General features: G+C 41.3%; 1 protein-coding gene across 3 annotated transcripts in view; it reads right to left on the bottom strand.

Moving 5' to 3' along the window:
- lrmda (leucine rich melanocyte differentiation associated) overlaps positions 1–17,914 on the bottom strand; it is a 197,901-nt gene that overhangs the window by 55,815 nt on the left and 124,172 nt on the right. For all 3 annotated transcript variants that reach the window (XM_056395972.1, XM_056395971.1, XM_056395973.1), the window contains exons 3-5: positions 10,105–10,231; positions 8,556–8,695; positions 5,164–5,290 (exon numbers count right to left, since the gene is read on the bottom strand). In XM_056395972.1, the coding sequence (XP_056251947.1) occupies positions 5,164–5,290; positions 8,556–8,695; positions 10,105–10,231 (394 nt within the window). The remainder of the gene's footprint in view (positions 1–5,163; positions 5,291–8,555; positions 8,696–10,104; positions 10,232–17,914) is intronic.

Raw genomic sequence — 17,914 nt, forward strand, 5'->3', positions numbered from 1 at the left:
TATAAAAGATCTATTTGGAACAGTATATGTAAAAAGCAAAGGCTTTGTAGCTTGCCAATCCCAGTATTATTACACTAATAAAAACTTAACAAAGACTTATATTTTAAAGATGAAAAAAGTGAAAAGTTACGTGAATGATTGCATGATTTGTCAAACTTTATGAAAACTTTATATCAAAATGGGACAGGGAGACATCTCATTATTGCTGGCCAGCCTTGGCCTGTTTTCTGACAGGCCTCAAACTCCACCGCTAAACACAAGAGACGTCGAGACAACAAATGCTTCACCACAGAGGCACTCCTTCTCTGTACTGGATGCCAGCAGAAGGAGAGGAAAATCAGTTAATGCAGCACGGCCACTTCAGTGTCTCATAAAAGCCCTTACAAAAACACATGTTTGTTTTTTATGCTCTGCGTTTGGCCAAAAATGAATAATACATCTATCATTTTCGCTTGCGAGAGTGACGTGACACTGAGGTCACGCACCCCATGTCTCCAGGCTTTGAAAGAGGCAATAAATCAATCTTGGCACTATTACTTACAATTAATTGTGCTTTAAAGTTTTACAGTGTGTTTATGATATGCAGGGCCTGGATGATTTATGTGGACAGTGTGAGTCATTCCCTCTAATTGGTGTTGTTTTCCCGGCTTATAACCCCTGTGTGACCTCTTAGTTTAAGCTGCCAGAGCGTGCTGAACTGGGCCTGTCGCACTGGTCCAAACACTGGACAGGCTCATACTTCAGCAGTCATTTACAGAGAAATACACACGTGGAGGCGTACACCACTCACAGATACTGACACACAAATACACATACCTGAGAGAATGAACATGTGGCTCCCTAGAAATATCTGTGTATTTCGTCTATCACACAAACTAAACACGTCCGAACAATTATAAACAGCTGTTTTAACATTTAGGATATGTTGTCATTTAAAGACAGAGAACAGCAGTGTCTGAAGTGATACAATTAACAGATAACAAGACGTTATGTAATATGAGGGAAAGAACATAATATGAAAGCAAGCACATCCTAATCTGTCCGTGAGTGTATCTGTCTGAACATAAAGCAGACAGGCGTTCAGTGTGGTTACATTTTGCCCACAACTCCTCCTCAATCCGCAGCGCTGTCCTTAGTCGACCTATTGTATACATATTGATTTGGGAAAGTGTCATGAAAGAGAGGTGACAAATCAGGGTTCTGTATGCATAATAGCTGGTGCAAATACAGAATCTAGCAGAGACGGAAAGAGTGGTAATAAACTTGCTACCACAGCAATCTGTTGGGTTATATTTCCTTCCCCTGTTGAGAACCATATTCTTTGAGTTTTCTCTGAGGACACATTTGTTCTGTAAAATGATTCAGCTAACCCACTGAAGGCACATTCACAAAGCGCTATATTGCATGCTGTTTGTTATGTTTGAGAGCTTCGGGGAACTCATAACTCTCAAGCACAGAGATGAACGTGGCAACATACTTTACAGGGCACATTTGAGACTTGAAAAGGAAGCAAAACAACCAACCTATAGCAGAATGCCTTCTCTTTTTCCAGAGTTATATTGCAAAAAAAAAAAGAAAAGAAAGAAAAAGCCACAATCATGCATCACATAATGCACAATCATGGGTCTAAAACCATGCAGTCTATCTTAGATTTGGACTGCTCCCTTCAGTGCAAACTTAAAATGAACCGCTGTCTGCTGCAGAGTAAAACAGGTTAGTGTCTGGGGAAGAAAAAACAGAACTGAAAAGATCCACTTGAGGACTTTCCTGGCTCTGTCACTGTCAATTCCCTTGAAGAACCGTTACCCTGTGTGCAGAGACTCATGGGACCCGGGAGTTGGCTCAAGCCACCCTGCAATGCAGTCTGCTTTACATTATACGCAGAAGGATGTGGGAAAAAAAACTTGTGTTCATGCTAGAAAATCAAGTCAAATACTTCGTTCAGGCAAAATCTAAGTGACATCCGAGGAACATTTATACCCGCTGACGTAGCTACCAAGCTGTGCTTAGTGAGGGGGACCATAGACTTACTTCATTCACTGTGAAATACTCTTAAACATGTGGCAAGGAGTAAATGTTATTCTACTAGTTAAATTTGCTACGCACTTTTTTTAGCGGTGCTCGGGATCTGAAAACAGAATGTGCTGTCACAGTGTTTTGATAGACATGGCCAGTTTAACCCAAGGGTTCGACAGCATAATATGGGCTCCGTGGCGGAGTGGAGGGAGCCGGAGGAACCAAGCCAAAACGTACCACATGTATTTTCCGAAAGCAGCCCAACACAGTCCAAATGGCTCTACGTGGTTTAACGCCATTTCATTCCATGACCTCTAAGTCCTCAAAGAGAATTATCACATTATAGCATTCCAACACGCCCAATTTCCCAAAATACAGCTCAAGGCTTTTCCACTCTGACTCTGCTTAGTGTTGTGGTTTTGGGAAAACACTTCAATCGTACCCTCTGTGTTTTTTTGTTTACTTCAGGTATTTATAAATTTATTTTTTTCTCCATCTCTCTCTTGTCTTTGTCATTTTGCCTCTGCTTCTGTCCAACTACTTGTCCTTTCCACTCAGAAATGCAATATAACAAAAACCTAAAAGAGAAAATTACAAACCCCCCCTCCTTGAAGCAAACACCAAAACATTCGGACAAGTCAGTGACGGCTCATTGTCGCCCACTTAGTGTCATGCCCACTAGGGTATAAAGACAAACAGTAACAATTAAAGTGGCGACAAAACTATCCTCACTATCTGAACATGGCTATTTCATTTGAGCACAGTTCTTTGTCATTGCAGTGAATGTTGCTTCAACTTTTTTGTCAATTTTGCACTCGCAGACCTCATCGCAGAGGTTTGTGTGTGTGTGTGTGCTTGCGCTTTTTCCTGCAAACAACCGGCCGTTGACTGTCTGGTTGTGATTTAGGGAACATGGAAAACATTGGGAATGTATGAAAAGTTATGGTGTTCAGATTGTGCTAAAGACCATAACTGCTTTATCAGAACCATGTGGCGTCGCTCAGTGCCATGCCATAATGGCATGATTGAAAAGGAGTTTAAACTGTGGTCACAATCCACTCAGATATGACTCAAGAGGGGTCTCGAAAGTTCAGCACTGTCTCTTTCATAGTGCACCCATTAACTGTTCCAATACATACATCATGCAGTGGGAATGATCTGATAGAGGGGCTTTTTCTTCAGATTTATGCTGTCATGAGTGGTCATGTATCACTGTAACCCTGCTGCTGTTACTATGGTTTCAATTTATCTACTGTAAACAGTAGGAGGGAGATTTGTCATTTAAGGTCTTGGAGGAAAAAGAACCGTATGCAGAGCAAAAAAACTTTAGAGGATACACCCCAAAGTCAAATAATTTCCTAAATAAATCTTTTAAATCACGTCTGTGGTCCTGTATTCCCCCCACCCCCCATGTGCACTAATTGAGACTCAAATGGTAGCACAAGCGACAGCAAGACAGCTAATTACCATCCTTTGTAATGAAGCAAATGGCAGACACTGTACCATGAGCCACTGTTATGAGCAACACCCTGCTGTACCAGACATAATAGCAAACACAAATATCTAATTATGCTATCATCTATCCTTGCGTTCCTGTTCTGTCGCAGACGTTTCGCTAATTGGTGGCCCGCACTATTGGTCAGCTTACAATCACTCCGATGATGTGGACAATTAGAGCCGGGAGGTACTCATGGCTCATCAAGTCCGTGATAGTTGACACATCACGTCTCATCTAACTCAAAACAAATGTTACGGAAATGCTGCTGTGCTGTGACATTGCAGGGGCCCAGATACGAGATACGTCCGGGCAAAAAATCCCCTTCACTGTGTAGACTCAGTCAAACACCGCTAATAAGGAACTGTGGATAGGACAGCACAAGTATGTTGGGGCACACACAAAATACTGTGTGCAATGGGAGGCAGACGCGTTTTCATCAAAGCTGTAACCTTTTACTTTGCATAGGGAATAAATAATCATATACAGCAGGTTCAAAGACACAAAGACACAAAAAACACACACATCATGTCAGCTAGAATCAGTGATTATCTCTCCTTTCATCTAAGGCTGTGGCGACACAGGCAAACATTTCTTTTTCGCTGACAAGCTATGTAAATAAAATCTTATAAAGTGACTTTACCCTGCCAAAAAGCATTGTAGAGGTCCTTAGTCTCTTTTTATATAAAGTGGATGAACAGTGTTTTCATTCCACTTTTCTCCATCTACCAAACATGCCAGACTGAGGTTAAATTATTTCAATGTTTTGCTTTCTCGCTTGCCACTTGCATGAAGAATCAAGAACAAAGCATAGCATGAACTGACACTAAAAGAGTACACTATCTTAGCTGATTGTCTCAAACAATAAATATTTTGTTTTGCGTGTGCACTTTTAAACCCGACATCGACTCACATGCTTCTGATTTGTCACTGGATGCCTTCGCTCTTGCTACTCTGGATCCGTTTTTACCTCCGTGGCTCACTGTCAAAGCCCCAGAGACCTTGAAATGAAAAAGCTTAGCTAATCCAAACGGTAAATATTTCATGACCTTACAATTACATGAAATCAAACCTAGGCTAAAGCTGTTCATTTATATTGCATTATCAAAGCGGTATTAAAAAAAAAAAAAAAAAAGGGGGGGAAAAGGGGGGGGGAAGGGGTGAAGTGGGTATATCTATGAACCTTGCGAACTCTAATTAGTCTGTGTGACCCAAAACAAGAGAGGGAGGAATAAGTGCATGGGCGCAGGATAATTAAGCGATTGTGAGCGGCATGTACGTGAGCTGTCACTCCGATCGGCAGCCATGTCACACTTGGCAACACAACCACGACCGGACAGCCGCCCGTCGTCTTTGATCTGGGCTCATGCATACGGAATCAGGTCAGGCCGTGGTCACACACATTTACACACACACGCTCTCACATGCAACACACACGTACATGATAGTAAGCGATAGTAAAGAGAGACTCTTTTCAAAGGGCCACGGTAGTAGGACCTCTGTAAAGGGAGACTGACAGTCAAGCATGCACAGGAAGAAAGGCAGGATAAAGGAAAACAATAGAAAAGGGAGGAAAGGGATGAATGTGACAAATCCACTCAAGGGACTACAGCTTAAAAAAAAAAAACAACAAAAAAAAAAACATAACTTACAGTGTCTGACTTGGGTTTGACCACTTTCATGAATGCTCCTCTTGCCTGTGCCTCCATCACTTCTTTCTTGGTAACTTTCCTGGTGTCCAGGAACTTCAGCTGGGGCAACTTGTGCAGAACAAAGTACCTGCGAGAAAGCAACAATTCAGCTTAAACTGTACCACACTGCCGCCTTAAAAGGTCCGCTTGTAGGCCAGTTTCTTGACAAAGAGACAAACAGAGAATCTAAGGAAATGTGTAAACGGTGACACACTAATCAAACTGACACCAATTCTAATATGTAAATGCACGCGTCAACAAAACTTGAAAAGAATCTGTGTTTAGAGAGATTTAATGGTGATGCAGATTTAATGGTGATATTTTCTTGTATGTAATAACTTCAAAGCTGATAAGAATAAGTACGACATATAAATAGCAAGAAAGGAGATACAACCCATCTGCCAGAGCTGTCATTCTGGCAGCATCACAGATATCTCTCTAAGCTTTCAGACACACTCTGTCTTTCATTGGGAGGGAGAGAAATGTCACAAGATAATGGTTGGAATACATAGATGACAACAGATCCTTTCACAGGCAGGCAGGGATAGAGGAACCGGTATGTCAGGGCTGAGCTGGTAGCCAAAAAGGACATGCATGCAGCACCTAAGTGGAGGGTGAGAAAGGACGGGGGATATGGGCACAGACAAGACCTGTGCGCAAAGAGCCGTGACAAATTGATGATGGCGATGGCGATGAGGGGAGATGGCAAAGCCCATGTCAAGTTTTCAACACCTGAGGATTATAAGGAGGGGATGCAGGGATCACGTTTAGACTGACATGGAACAGGAAATATCTCTGTGGAAAATTATGGGGAAAAAAAACGTCTGAGATAATTTGAAAAAAGCATAAAACAAAAAGAGTGTTTAACAGCAGAAAGAAAACAAATGATTAAAACACTAAATTTTTCAAATGGGCCTAAATGACTTCTTATAGGAACATTATTGTATGGTAAAATGACTCCTAGCCTCAAATAAGAGCTCCCTTTCCGACAAGAGCACCAGCACTCAAATACAAGAGGCACCATTCGCATCCTGCGTCTGCCTCCTTGTAAAAGGACTTTGTTCAGGGCATTTCCATGATGAAATGTGAAGATGCCCTTGGGAGACATGCAGAGAGGTTATTCTCCATAGGTAACCCACCATCACAGGGTCAGAGCAGATGACAAGGCTCTGTCAGCCAGTAGGGATATTAATGATTCAACCCAACCACAGAGGGAGGATAAGAGAGCGCAGGGGGGTAGGGGGGGTAGTGGAGATGACTGGGGAAATGAAAGATTCGTAGCCTTTTTTTTTTTTTTTTTTTAAGCAATACTAAACATGTGTTGACATCAATATGATTTTTTTTGCCCTTGGAAGTGGTTATTGCAGTAAAAGTAAAACTTTTATAAAGAACTAGATTATCTTAATTCAAGAAAAAAATAAATAAACAGAAAACCAGGCAAAGTTTTACTTCATGGCTCTTTTAATATCGTAAAACTTTCCCTGGATTTTTTTTTTTTTTTTTTTTTGGGGGGGAGAGTGTATGTCTAATGTCTATATAATCTGGTATTTATTACAGGGAGAGTAGAAGCAATCTACATAAGGCATACCTTATCATTTATTTGACTTTTACCATAACAAAGAAGGTATACAATAGCTTTACAGTTTGGTATAAAGTATACAAGAGACTGTTTATGTTCAGAGAAATTTATATGACTGAAAAAAATGACAGAAATCAATCAAACCTATTGAATATTAATTTCCCCAAATATTTTGAATTGTCATATATGTTGCCTGTGAATTCTCAAAATTTTACATTTTTGTTCAGCTGACCTGCATTGCACTGAGTAAAAAGAGACTACACTGATAAAAGAAGGTTACACTAATAGTTAACTAACTATTTGAAAGTATATCAGTTGAACATCATTTCCATTTTTGTTTTAATTAATACTAAATATAATAACATGAAACATGAAATAAAGTGCCATCAATCATTATACTTAGTGTAACAGCTATGGAAGACAACATAAAAAACTTTAAAAAAAATTATATTTATAGATATTAAGGGTAAATATTATGCAGCTCCATTTATGACATGTAGAAAAAAAAAGGTTGAGTGAACACGAAGTACAGCTGATGGATGAGGCACCTCCGGCACAAGACCTATGATCTGCCACAAAAGGAGATCAGACAAACTGATAACTTTCCTCAAGATAAGAAGTTAAAATGTCACATGAAAATATGTTAATCTTTATACATCAGAGAGGCAGAGAGAAAGGACTGAGTTTTTTGGTGGGACAGTGTCCTATAAGCACAACGCTGCATAATCACAACCCACTGTGAACATACAATATAATATCAAAGCTTTAAACTATTGTTATTGTAATACCACAAATGGCCACCGAGCGTATGCATGGCCGGCTAAGAACAGGACAACATTTAACCTCCCCGCAGACTACACAATACTGTGTGAATGAATACTATGTTTCTATGTCATTGCACTAATTGGGGCACCGATGCAACGCACCAGGGTATTTCACTTGAGAGACCAAGAGCTCCCGAGGCCCTGGGCTGGGTATTTATTGCCCAAGGCCAGTGCTGTCACGACCTGCATACAGCCTAACCTTGTCAGACATGAAATCTGCATCACGCTCAAATTGATGTTTTACTATGTGACACATTATGAATATTACATTACAGGACCGTAGACGTTGTCAGTCAAAACAGAACAGCTCTCCTCACCAGTAAGATAAGCATGCGACGAGAGGGAAAAGGGGGAGAAGGGAAGAAAAGGAGGGAAAGGGGGGGGGGCAACAAAAAGAGAGAATAAAGATTATTCAAGAAAGGCAAGGTTGGTAAATGATTAATAGGCAACACTGAGTCAGAAACAAGCACTTAGGGCTAAAGCAGACAAAAGAGAGTATGCTTTTCGCCTTTTATCGCATTTCATGTAAAGGACCCTGACAAATGGTGGTCATATTGCATGGCTTAAGGCCTAGCTTGATGTTTAATGCATCATCTGCTCTGGTAAGGCAGGGTAGTAAACACTCATTCGTGGTGGTGACTAGTCACACATGAAATCCATTTTGCAAACCGGAGTGTAGAGGGGCCAGTTGACAAAGCTTTTAGAGTGATGTGGTTGAATCCACAGTCTGCTTGTGAAATACAGGGGTCTGGATGTTAAAAAAATAAAAAAGGAACATCTACAAATCCATTACTTACAACAACTATCACTCTGAATAGTGGCAAAACTGTCTGACTGAAAAAGTAAACACACCCAGAACATTATCTATCCATCCACCCATCCAGTTCAGAGTAATATCCTTTCCTTATTTATGTGTGACATCATCACAGTTCATCTATGTAATAACTGACCTGTATCTCTGGTAGTCATCCTCATCCTTATCCGGGCTGACCAGCTGGTTGGGGCAGGCCTCATTTCCCAGCAGGCTTAGGTACTCCAGTGACGGGGTCACATCAGCCAAGTGTTCCAACAGGGCCTCGATATCAGTCAGGTGTCAAAGGGCGGATGTCAAGGACCTAGTGCTGTTAATTACATTAGCATTTACTACCCACACAGCCCCTCCCAGGCCTGTCTGCACTAAAACACGTCACTGTCAAATTTACAGAGGTGCTCAAAGGGGCTAGTCACTGGCTTTGTGAGACTGGGCAGACAGAGGGGCAATTTAAGGTGCAGGATTTGGCATATAGCAGTGACACAATTTGGCTGCTGCTCTCTCTCTCTCTTTCTCTCGATCTCTTTCATTTCCTAGGTGGCCGGGTGCAGAACAGTGACAAAATGATGGATGCCCTGTGGTTCAAACAGTCCGTGCTTCCCAGAGCCGTGCTGTGGAAAACTTTTGCGAAACGTGGAAAAAACAAACAGACCCTAAGCAGGCACATTCATCACTAATACATTCACTTGGAAAATTGAGCCCCAAAGTGTCAAAATACAACTGCACTAATGCAGTGCTCGAGCTTTAAAATGGCACTGTGCCACGACAGGATGTACATAATTGGCCTATTAGCATGTGCCGACCACTTCACAACCAAACTCGGCACACAGTCCCAGACGCACACTTCAAGGAGCCCCAGTTTTAATGTTGACTCTGGAAGTGTGTGTGTGTGTGTGTGTGTGTGTGTGTGTGTGAATGTGTGAGAGAGAGTGAGCATCGTTACCCAGTAGGATCTGCATAACCAGAGGAAAACAGGACACATTGCTAAACCTGTTCTGAAGCTTAGAGGGGAAGTTCACAAATTTTTGACTGATCATAAACAGCCTCGCAATGTGCCAGTGTCTTGAATTTAGGGTGGCTGTGCAGAGCTCTGGTTTCAACATGTTTACGCTGGGTGGCAAGAAGAATTCACCAGGCCATTATAATCAATGTGCCACAATGTTTGCATGTTCTAGTTTGTTCAGTGACAAATTAAATAACCGGTTCAATTTATTTCAGCGATGTAAAGAAGTAGCATCTGATACAAATGTGAAAAATCTTAAATCTATAATTCCTATAATTTAAAATAACGGATATTACCAAGGAGCAAATACATTTCATTATAATTTTTTTTTTATTCTAGGGATGCAATTTTAATCCAATACAATCTATCCTCTTTGAAAATAAAAACACATCTGTTATGTTGACTCTAAAATCTGAATCCACTAGAGGTCCCTGTGGTTCAAAAACTAGTCCTGTGTTGAGCTCTGTGACAGCCAAGTTTCTTCTGCACTCTGTTGCAACACACAATGCTCCCTCCAAAGCCATGACATTGAAAACTGGTTCTTTGAGACAAAAGCAGGTTGTATTAACATCGCAATGTAAGCAAAATAAACTTGATTCTGAGACTGATGCCTGTAATCTATATCTGCATAGTAGACTGCAAATCAAAGACAAAGAGAGGCTGAGTGATTTGTTTGAAAGGATATTTGGTTCTTATTGAGTGTCAGGGTGTGGAGGTTGGGTAACCTGGGCAACTGGAGGTCATTTCCAAGCAGATTGTTGTCAACGACCAGCTCTTCCAGCTCAGTGAACGTTTTGATGCCTGCCAGTGACCTGCAATGATAAAGTAACAGGAAAACTGTTATGGCTCTAAATCTGGCCAGACGTTATTGTGCAGAAATAAATATTTCAGCCTCCCTCTTTCATATGCCGGGAGAGTATGGGTCTGGGCCTGTCAGGGAAGTGAATGACAAGAATTAGTGGTGCTGAGCTCCCCTGGCATGGTGAGGCATCCTTCAGCGGATGGCAGGATGAGGGATGGGGGTCACTTGTGAGTAGCCAGGATTCAAAACAAAAGGCTTCAGAAATGCGGCGGGCAGGATGAATTTGTCAATGTCTTGTGCCTTGAGGCGCCCAGTTTCGCCTGACCCTAACCCTCCATTCCCAAGACAAATCACTCTGTCACAGTTCACCTTCACTCCCCAGACACAAATTTAACTTGTCATCCATCATTTTCACAGAGGAACCGGAATACACTCACAATCACAGATGGAATGGAAGGGAAACTTTTTTTTTTGTAACTGTGCTGCAATAGGGGTTAGTGTTGGGATTTTAACATCAAAGGACTTTTTTTTCTCTTTCTTTTTAAAGAAGGAATTCTGCCTTTCCGCTCCGTTTTATGACACATTGCAAAAAGAGGTGAAGGGTCATCTCAACTCTTTCCCTTTCTGCCTCTCTCTCACACACACATGCACACTCACACAGGCATAAAAATGATGGAGGGCGGTGTTAGGAGTAATGTTGGGGCCCTGCAAAGTTCAAGTCATAGAAGGTGCATAAAGGCAATGTGTGTGTTGTCTAATCCTTCACACTGTCAGCATGACATGGTAAAGTGTCCTGGGTGACTTCATTGGCATTTACATCTGCCAGACTTTGACCCAGACAGTGCACCTCTCAAGAACTGCTTCTCACAGAACAGGTTATTTTTTCATTTAATACAGTAATTTTAATTATGACATATATTTAATTAATTATTAACTCCAAGCTGTTTTTTTCAAAATTCTACATTAAAACTATAGTGTGTTTCTAGTTTTAAAAAGCAGACGGATAACCTTGACATTAAGTTACGTAAATATAAACTCCAGTGAGCAACGTCACATTGCAACATGACAAACTCAAGGTACAGTGAGGTCTAAACAGCTGCAGCATGAACTATTGCTCCTCCACTGGATCTGCCTTGTGTCAATGGCTGCCATGATACACACCAACTTAGAGCTATGTAAATATAATACCTTTATCATGACAATCTGCAAAAGGATAGCTACAAGCAGTATACAGTGTGAGGGCAGTGTAAAACATATACCAGCACTCACTGTGGAAAAGAAACCACACTTTGGCAAAGCAAGGAAAAGGAAATGTTAAAAAAGATGCTGAGTACTTGGAATATGAGGTAGTGCACCAAAATACACTTGGAGCCATCAAGATGTTAACATGTCCAACTAATTGGTCACTGAGTAGCCATGCATGTACTTTTATTTAACACTTTTAGTGAGCTAGACCCACTGTTTTCTTGCTTTATCTCTTCTGTGTCTCATGTGCTTTTCACGAGCCATCGGCTTGGACTCCACCTAGACATATTCCTTGATCCAGAAACTCACACAGATGCACGCAGCGGAGACACTGGCAGCAACTTTGAACTACAAAGCAAAATGTTGCAACTTGTCTCCTCGGGTGGAAAATGACAAATCAGCAATTCATTGTTGACTTGCGAGTGAGGCGGACCGAGCTGCCTTATTTCAAAAGACATCAACATTTTGCAAACACACACACTTGATACCCACAACAACAGCTGACAGCACCTAGCCAGTGTGCTGGCAAAGCTGCTAGCTGACAACCTCTTATCAGGTCTGATTAATGCACTGGCAAGATGGATGAATAGAGAGATGTGCCAGTTTTATGAAATCCTACTCTGTTTGCTTATTTTTTTCCGACATGGTGCTTCACATTTGTGAAAGCAAGAGGGCCCATTATGATACAGTATACATAACACTGTAAGAGCAGGTGCAAATTATACATTCCAGATATTCTTTTTTACTTTTCTTGTCATGTATATGGTAAATTAAGTATTGGATTTCAAAATAAAACACAAAAAAATGTGTCCTCTTTTTTGTTGGACTTTGTCCAAATAACAACTTATGAAAATCCAAATGCAGAAGTATTGAAACATAGGTGTGATTGGACTATTGGTAAATGAAAATACAACTTATATTTTTCAGCACAGTGTTTGTGCTCACATGAAATTTACTACAACATGCAATTAATCTGCAGGTTTAAGCTTTGCTCGTGTGTGGTTAGGAATAATGGTGTACCACATTGGCTTAACATTATCTTGTTTGATGTTAACAGAGGTTTGCTAACTAACTATTTCCACCTGTAAGTGCGTGTGCGTGTGTGTGCGTGTGCGTGTGTGTGTGATGCAGTCCTGTGGGTGATGTTATTAGCTGCTCGGTTAAAGGGAGCCGCATGGCGCAGGAGGGAGCCTTATTAATTGTTGTTTTCATGTCACCACTGCTGCGTGCACTGGCTGATTTAATCAGTTAAATTCACAGCCAGGGGAGAGCCACTGAGTCCCATCCAGCATTAACTACAGTGCAGGGATTGAACTTCTAATACTCTCCAGCTTTCTGTGCTCCCTCTGCAGATTTCCATAGCTGGTTTCATTACTTTTTATAAGCTTTCTTGTTTTAATGTGCAGCTTGGAAAACTAACAAAGTTTAAGCACTGCAGTAAAAGTACTTCACTTCTTAAAAAAAAAAAGAAAAAAAAAAGAACAGCTTTTGCTTTTAACAAAACTAATGAGCATAATTGACTTGAGTCCCAATGCTATAGACATTTGGTAAAACACAGACAATACACACAAATTTTACAGTAAATATATGTAAATAACTGTTTTTCTAATGTTATCACTATTTTATGTAATTCCCCTCTTTCAAAAATGTGATGATTATGATAACTCTAAACTGCATTGGCAAATGTTGTAATTTCACAGATTTACTGCTACTAATATTACCACTTTGCTATGTTTCATACATCTGCTAATGAGATTTCCACAGATGAAACGGAAATGTCACTTCATGTATATCAAGTAGAATCTGTTTTGGAATAAGCTTTTATTAAAACCTGACCTTTTATTAAAAAGGATACAGAAAATATTTTACTGTCACATCACATTGCATCACTTCCTTCTACATATTCAGAAAAATGTGATTTCTATGGTAACGTGATCAAATGGCATCTGCTTAAACCTTTAACTAGCAAGAGAGAGAGAGAGAGAGAGAGACAGAGATGGAGAGACGCGATGGCTTTAACGAGGTGAGGCGATGAATCCTCCTTGTTAAGATAATTATGATCAGCCTCATTGTCAGAGCTAATACTTCACACGGGCTGTCTTTACACTTTGACTACCACTTAGCCTGTGTAAGCTTACCATCATACATCATGCAGCCCCATGTGCATCGGTGTGTGTGCTTTTGAGCTTACATAAGAAGTGCATGTATGTGCTGAAACCGCCATTATCTGCTAAGATCCTGTCTACTGAATGCACAGAGTACATGCACTAATATTTAGCTTGAGAAGAAACACAGGACACAGGGGAGGATGTGAGAAACCAGACAAGGACACTGGAGAGGAGACACTGACCCAGAGAGCAGCGCTGCCAAATCAATACACTAATACTAATGCAGACATAGTGATTGATAAACCACTGCTGACAACAGAGGGAAGAAAACTCTCGACCATTACTGGCTGAAATGTCAGTCACTCCTTCCAATGGTGTGCACTAGTGTCATGTCAGATATCCTCAGGCAACAAATGGAAACGACAGCCTTGGATCCTTTACACGTGTTACACAGGCTCCCCTCTTATGTCTGCTGCTTTCGAAACTGTTGCCTAAATGACTCATAGTTTTTAGAAACTCTCAAGACGATGGGTCAAATGTGGAGTTTGTCTCAGCTGTAAATGACAGAACTACAATGTAAAACAACCTCAAAGCCTTCTCTGTTGCTGAAATGGTGATAGAGATCACAGAGGCAACATCCCTGCAGCTACCACTGCAAAACTAGAAAACTTCCTGAGACTAATGCTTAATAAAGAACACACACACACACACACACACACACACACACACACACACACACACACACACACACACACACTTTGAAAAGCTGGAGAGCCCTTGCAGCTGCAATCCACAGTTAGGACTGATGTCCTCTCGGAGGTTGCAATGGTGCAGAAAGGCAATGAGCTGTTATTCTAAACGGAGGGCCAGAGCTGCAGAGTGACAGGCATGCTGACGTCCTGTTCAGAGGGCAACAGATAAATGTTTGATGAATTGACCAATACTGGGGCCATGATGGCCTTCATATGTGCATAATGGACTATTCAGAGCACACTTCAGATTGCCTGCCAGGATAAGGTACTGTAATGAATGGGAAAAAGATCTGGACCTGGGAAACCCAGTGTGTGGACTGGCTTTAATAAACTTAATAAGAAGGGTGAATGGAGGAGGGCTGGCTGCAGAGGGAGGGAAGGAGGCTGGAAAGCCATTCAGCCTTAAATAGTCAAGAAACATTCTGTTGGCTCTTGCCACTCCCTGCCACTCTTGCCATTCTTAATCAGTAATTCAGTCATTTATCCATATTCCCAAATTCCCCATATTCATGTTGTCTAAAATAATCAAATTAATCCCCTAGTAAGAATACAAATAACAGCATAACATAAATCAAGTCTAAATATTTTTGTACAACAGCACCAAATTGCATCTTTCTGTCCTGTTTACTGATACTGTCAACTAAAAAGAAAATATTTAGTTTAGTTCCCTAATTTTCAGATATTTTTCTTGTTTTAGAAAAATAAAGTTCTCAAAATGTTAAATATGACACTAAATGAGTTAATGGAACTGATGGTTTTGTGGTGTAACAAAGTGGTGGTAAGTGTGAAAGGCGTAGTACAACATGTTATTCAGTTTTGTGACATTAATGTAAAAACTGAGCCTAGAAACAAACCTATCAATACACAAAGTCTCCAGTAGTTCAACACAACTGTATTTCATCACTCTAACCAACAACAAAAACACAAATAAACATCAAAAAATCCCATAATACAGCATCAAAACACTATCAGGATTAGCTTATGGCAAATAAGATGACATTATCTGTAAAGCAAATTAATGCCCTGCAACCTCAAGCCCCCCCCAACATCCCTCCTACCACCTCCACACAGTGCTGATCAGGTCTGTTCCAGCACTCTTCCCTCCAGCTACAGTTTATGGCCTATACGCGTCTCTGTGTATGCATCTGTGATGGCGACGGTGAATTAGACTGTCATTATCTGTCTCTGTGTCCCCCACAGCTCTCCCTTTCTCACCCCCTATCTCCCTCACATGTAGACAGTCGCTACTCAGTGTGGCACTCCTCTCTCTGTATTGCCAGGCCTCAGGTGGCAGTCATTTAAAGATCACACGTCCAGGACACACATAGCCCTCCCTGAATGCATGTCAATTCACACATGGGAAGGGGATTACACATCTCCTCCTAGGCAGCTGCAAATTACTATTAATGGCAATGCAAATCATTAGAGTACGTTTGGCGCCGCCAGCAAATCTCTTCTTTATGTGGGTTCACTCCTAATCTGTTTTGAATATTGCGCTATGCTTGCTCCTGCTAGCCCATGTGTACAAGCATCACTAGTTACTAAGCTGTCAATTGGAGGTGGCATGTCAGATTGAACTTTACAGTTACATCATTTGCAAAACAAAAATATCTCTTTAAGAGAACATAAACAAATTCAAGCAAGAAGAAATCTGTGAAACATAATTAGCAAAGTTCTTTGTTGATGAAGAAGTTAAATATCACAGCTCATTACTTCATGTTATATGAGGTTATTATGAGACTAGTGCAGATTAAATTGTTGAAAATGTCTACACCATGGTGCGTCTGTCGAACGTTTAAAGCTAGCTTCTGCGTGTAATACCCCCGTGGATCTTGCAGTGTCTGAGTTATAGACTGCCCCTGTGGATATTCCTGCTGAGTGTGTGAGGTTAATATTCTCTCTCAATGTCATTAGCGCTGGCAGAGGGGCTGAGACTACTGTGAATCAGACAGGGACTGATCCTGTCAATTCACACAGACACACACACACACACACACACACACACAAAGACAGCCAGGGTCAGACAAAATCAAAGCCACTGTACTGAGGTCAGCATCACCTGGCCTCATGCTTCCCCTTGCACCTCCAATCCCTGTCTGATTAATGACCCTGGATCGACCCTGGCCAGGGGATAAGAACTTGACAGACATTCCTGTCAGGTCTGACCTCATAAGCCTTGCCTGACCCCGGTTTGGCCCGGGATGAAGTCTAAGCTCCAACAATGACCCGATTGAGAGGTAGGAGAGAGTTGCCCCTTTCCCAGTGAAGAAAGAAATAGAGAGATCACTGCACAAAGGTGGATGTGTCTTTTAAAGTTTCAGCAAGTGAGGTTTGTTACATGGCCAGACAGAATGACAGCTGCTTCCTAATGTACAACACTAAACTGTACACTGTGAAATACATCATCAGACAGAAGGAAGGGGCATGCAGCATGGTGGTGAAGCTGAGCTCCTTCAGATCCTATACAACACTTCCCTCCTCATAGTGCCTGGACTGTGCTCACAGTATGGCCATGCGTCTTGTGAATGTTTGTACTGAAAGATTAGTTGTCTATCCACATGACAAACACCGTCGTCCCTCAGTGAGCGGGAGCCGAAAATCAATTCACTGATGGCATCTCAGTCAGTGAGGACATCAATGCAGCACAAACAAGCACACATAGGCTCTCATGCATGCTACACAGGCTCACACATTTCAAGTGTACATAATACTGTAAAATTACAGTGACAGGGTAAGTCAGCAAAGTAAGTATTCTTCACGTTAACAATGAGTTTCTTATGAATAAAAATGTAGTTTATATATACAGAATATGCAACTGGAAATGAACTCATGTACTCATGCAATAACATGAAAAAAAACATTAAATAATACATGCTATCTGTGAGGAAGAATCCCTCAGTCCCTGACTGCCTGTACACTCTGTCATTACAGTGTTCAGGCTCAGTGCTTGTCAACATTTCCCTGAGAGGGGGAGCCATCCCGCATTACGTTTGAGTGAGTTCAACTGTCAACTGCCAGCTATTTGTATGCCTCAGCATCCACCTAATAGCAAATAATCACTACCCTGCGCTCTCTTCATGGCAAATGATCGATGTTGTCTTGAAGTCTGATGGATGACCCTGCCACAGTGATGTCCAGGCATGCATTAAAAACCACCTCTATGAAATGCCTGTCAGTCTGATGAAGCGGCGCACACAAAAATCACACGCGTGTGCACATGCTGACACTGAGGAATGCATACACACAGATAAAGGAGAAAATGAACAAAGCAGAGGAAAGCTATGGTTCAATTCAACAATTAGAAAAAAGTTAATTTCTTTATATTAGGGGAAAATGTTATAATGTGACGGGACCTGTGGTGTGATTGGTAGACAGCATTACTGGAGGTAGACTGCTCAAGTACCACCTGGGATGCTTCTCTCCCTCCTCTCACCCTCTCTCCCTCCTTCCTCCTCTCTAACACACAAACAGCTCCCTATTACCCCTCAGTGTTCAGATTAAAATGCACAGCACCACAGTCTTTGATCTCCCACTTGCTGACACAAATCCTTTCAAGCCTCAACATTTTCCTGCAAAGGTAATTAGTGC

This window comes from Seriola aureovittata, chromosome 14 (assembly GCF_021018895.1).
Source record: "Seriola aureovittata isolate HTS-2021-v1 ecotype China chromosome 14, ASM2101889v1, whole genome shotgun sequence".
Lineage (NCBI taxonomy): Eukaryota > Metazoa > Chordata > Actinopteri > Carangiformes > Carangidae > Seriola > Seriola aureovittata.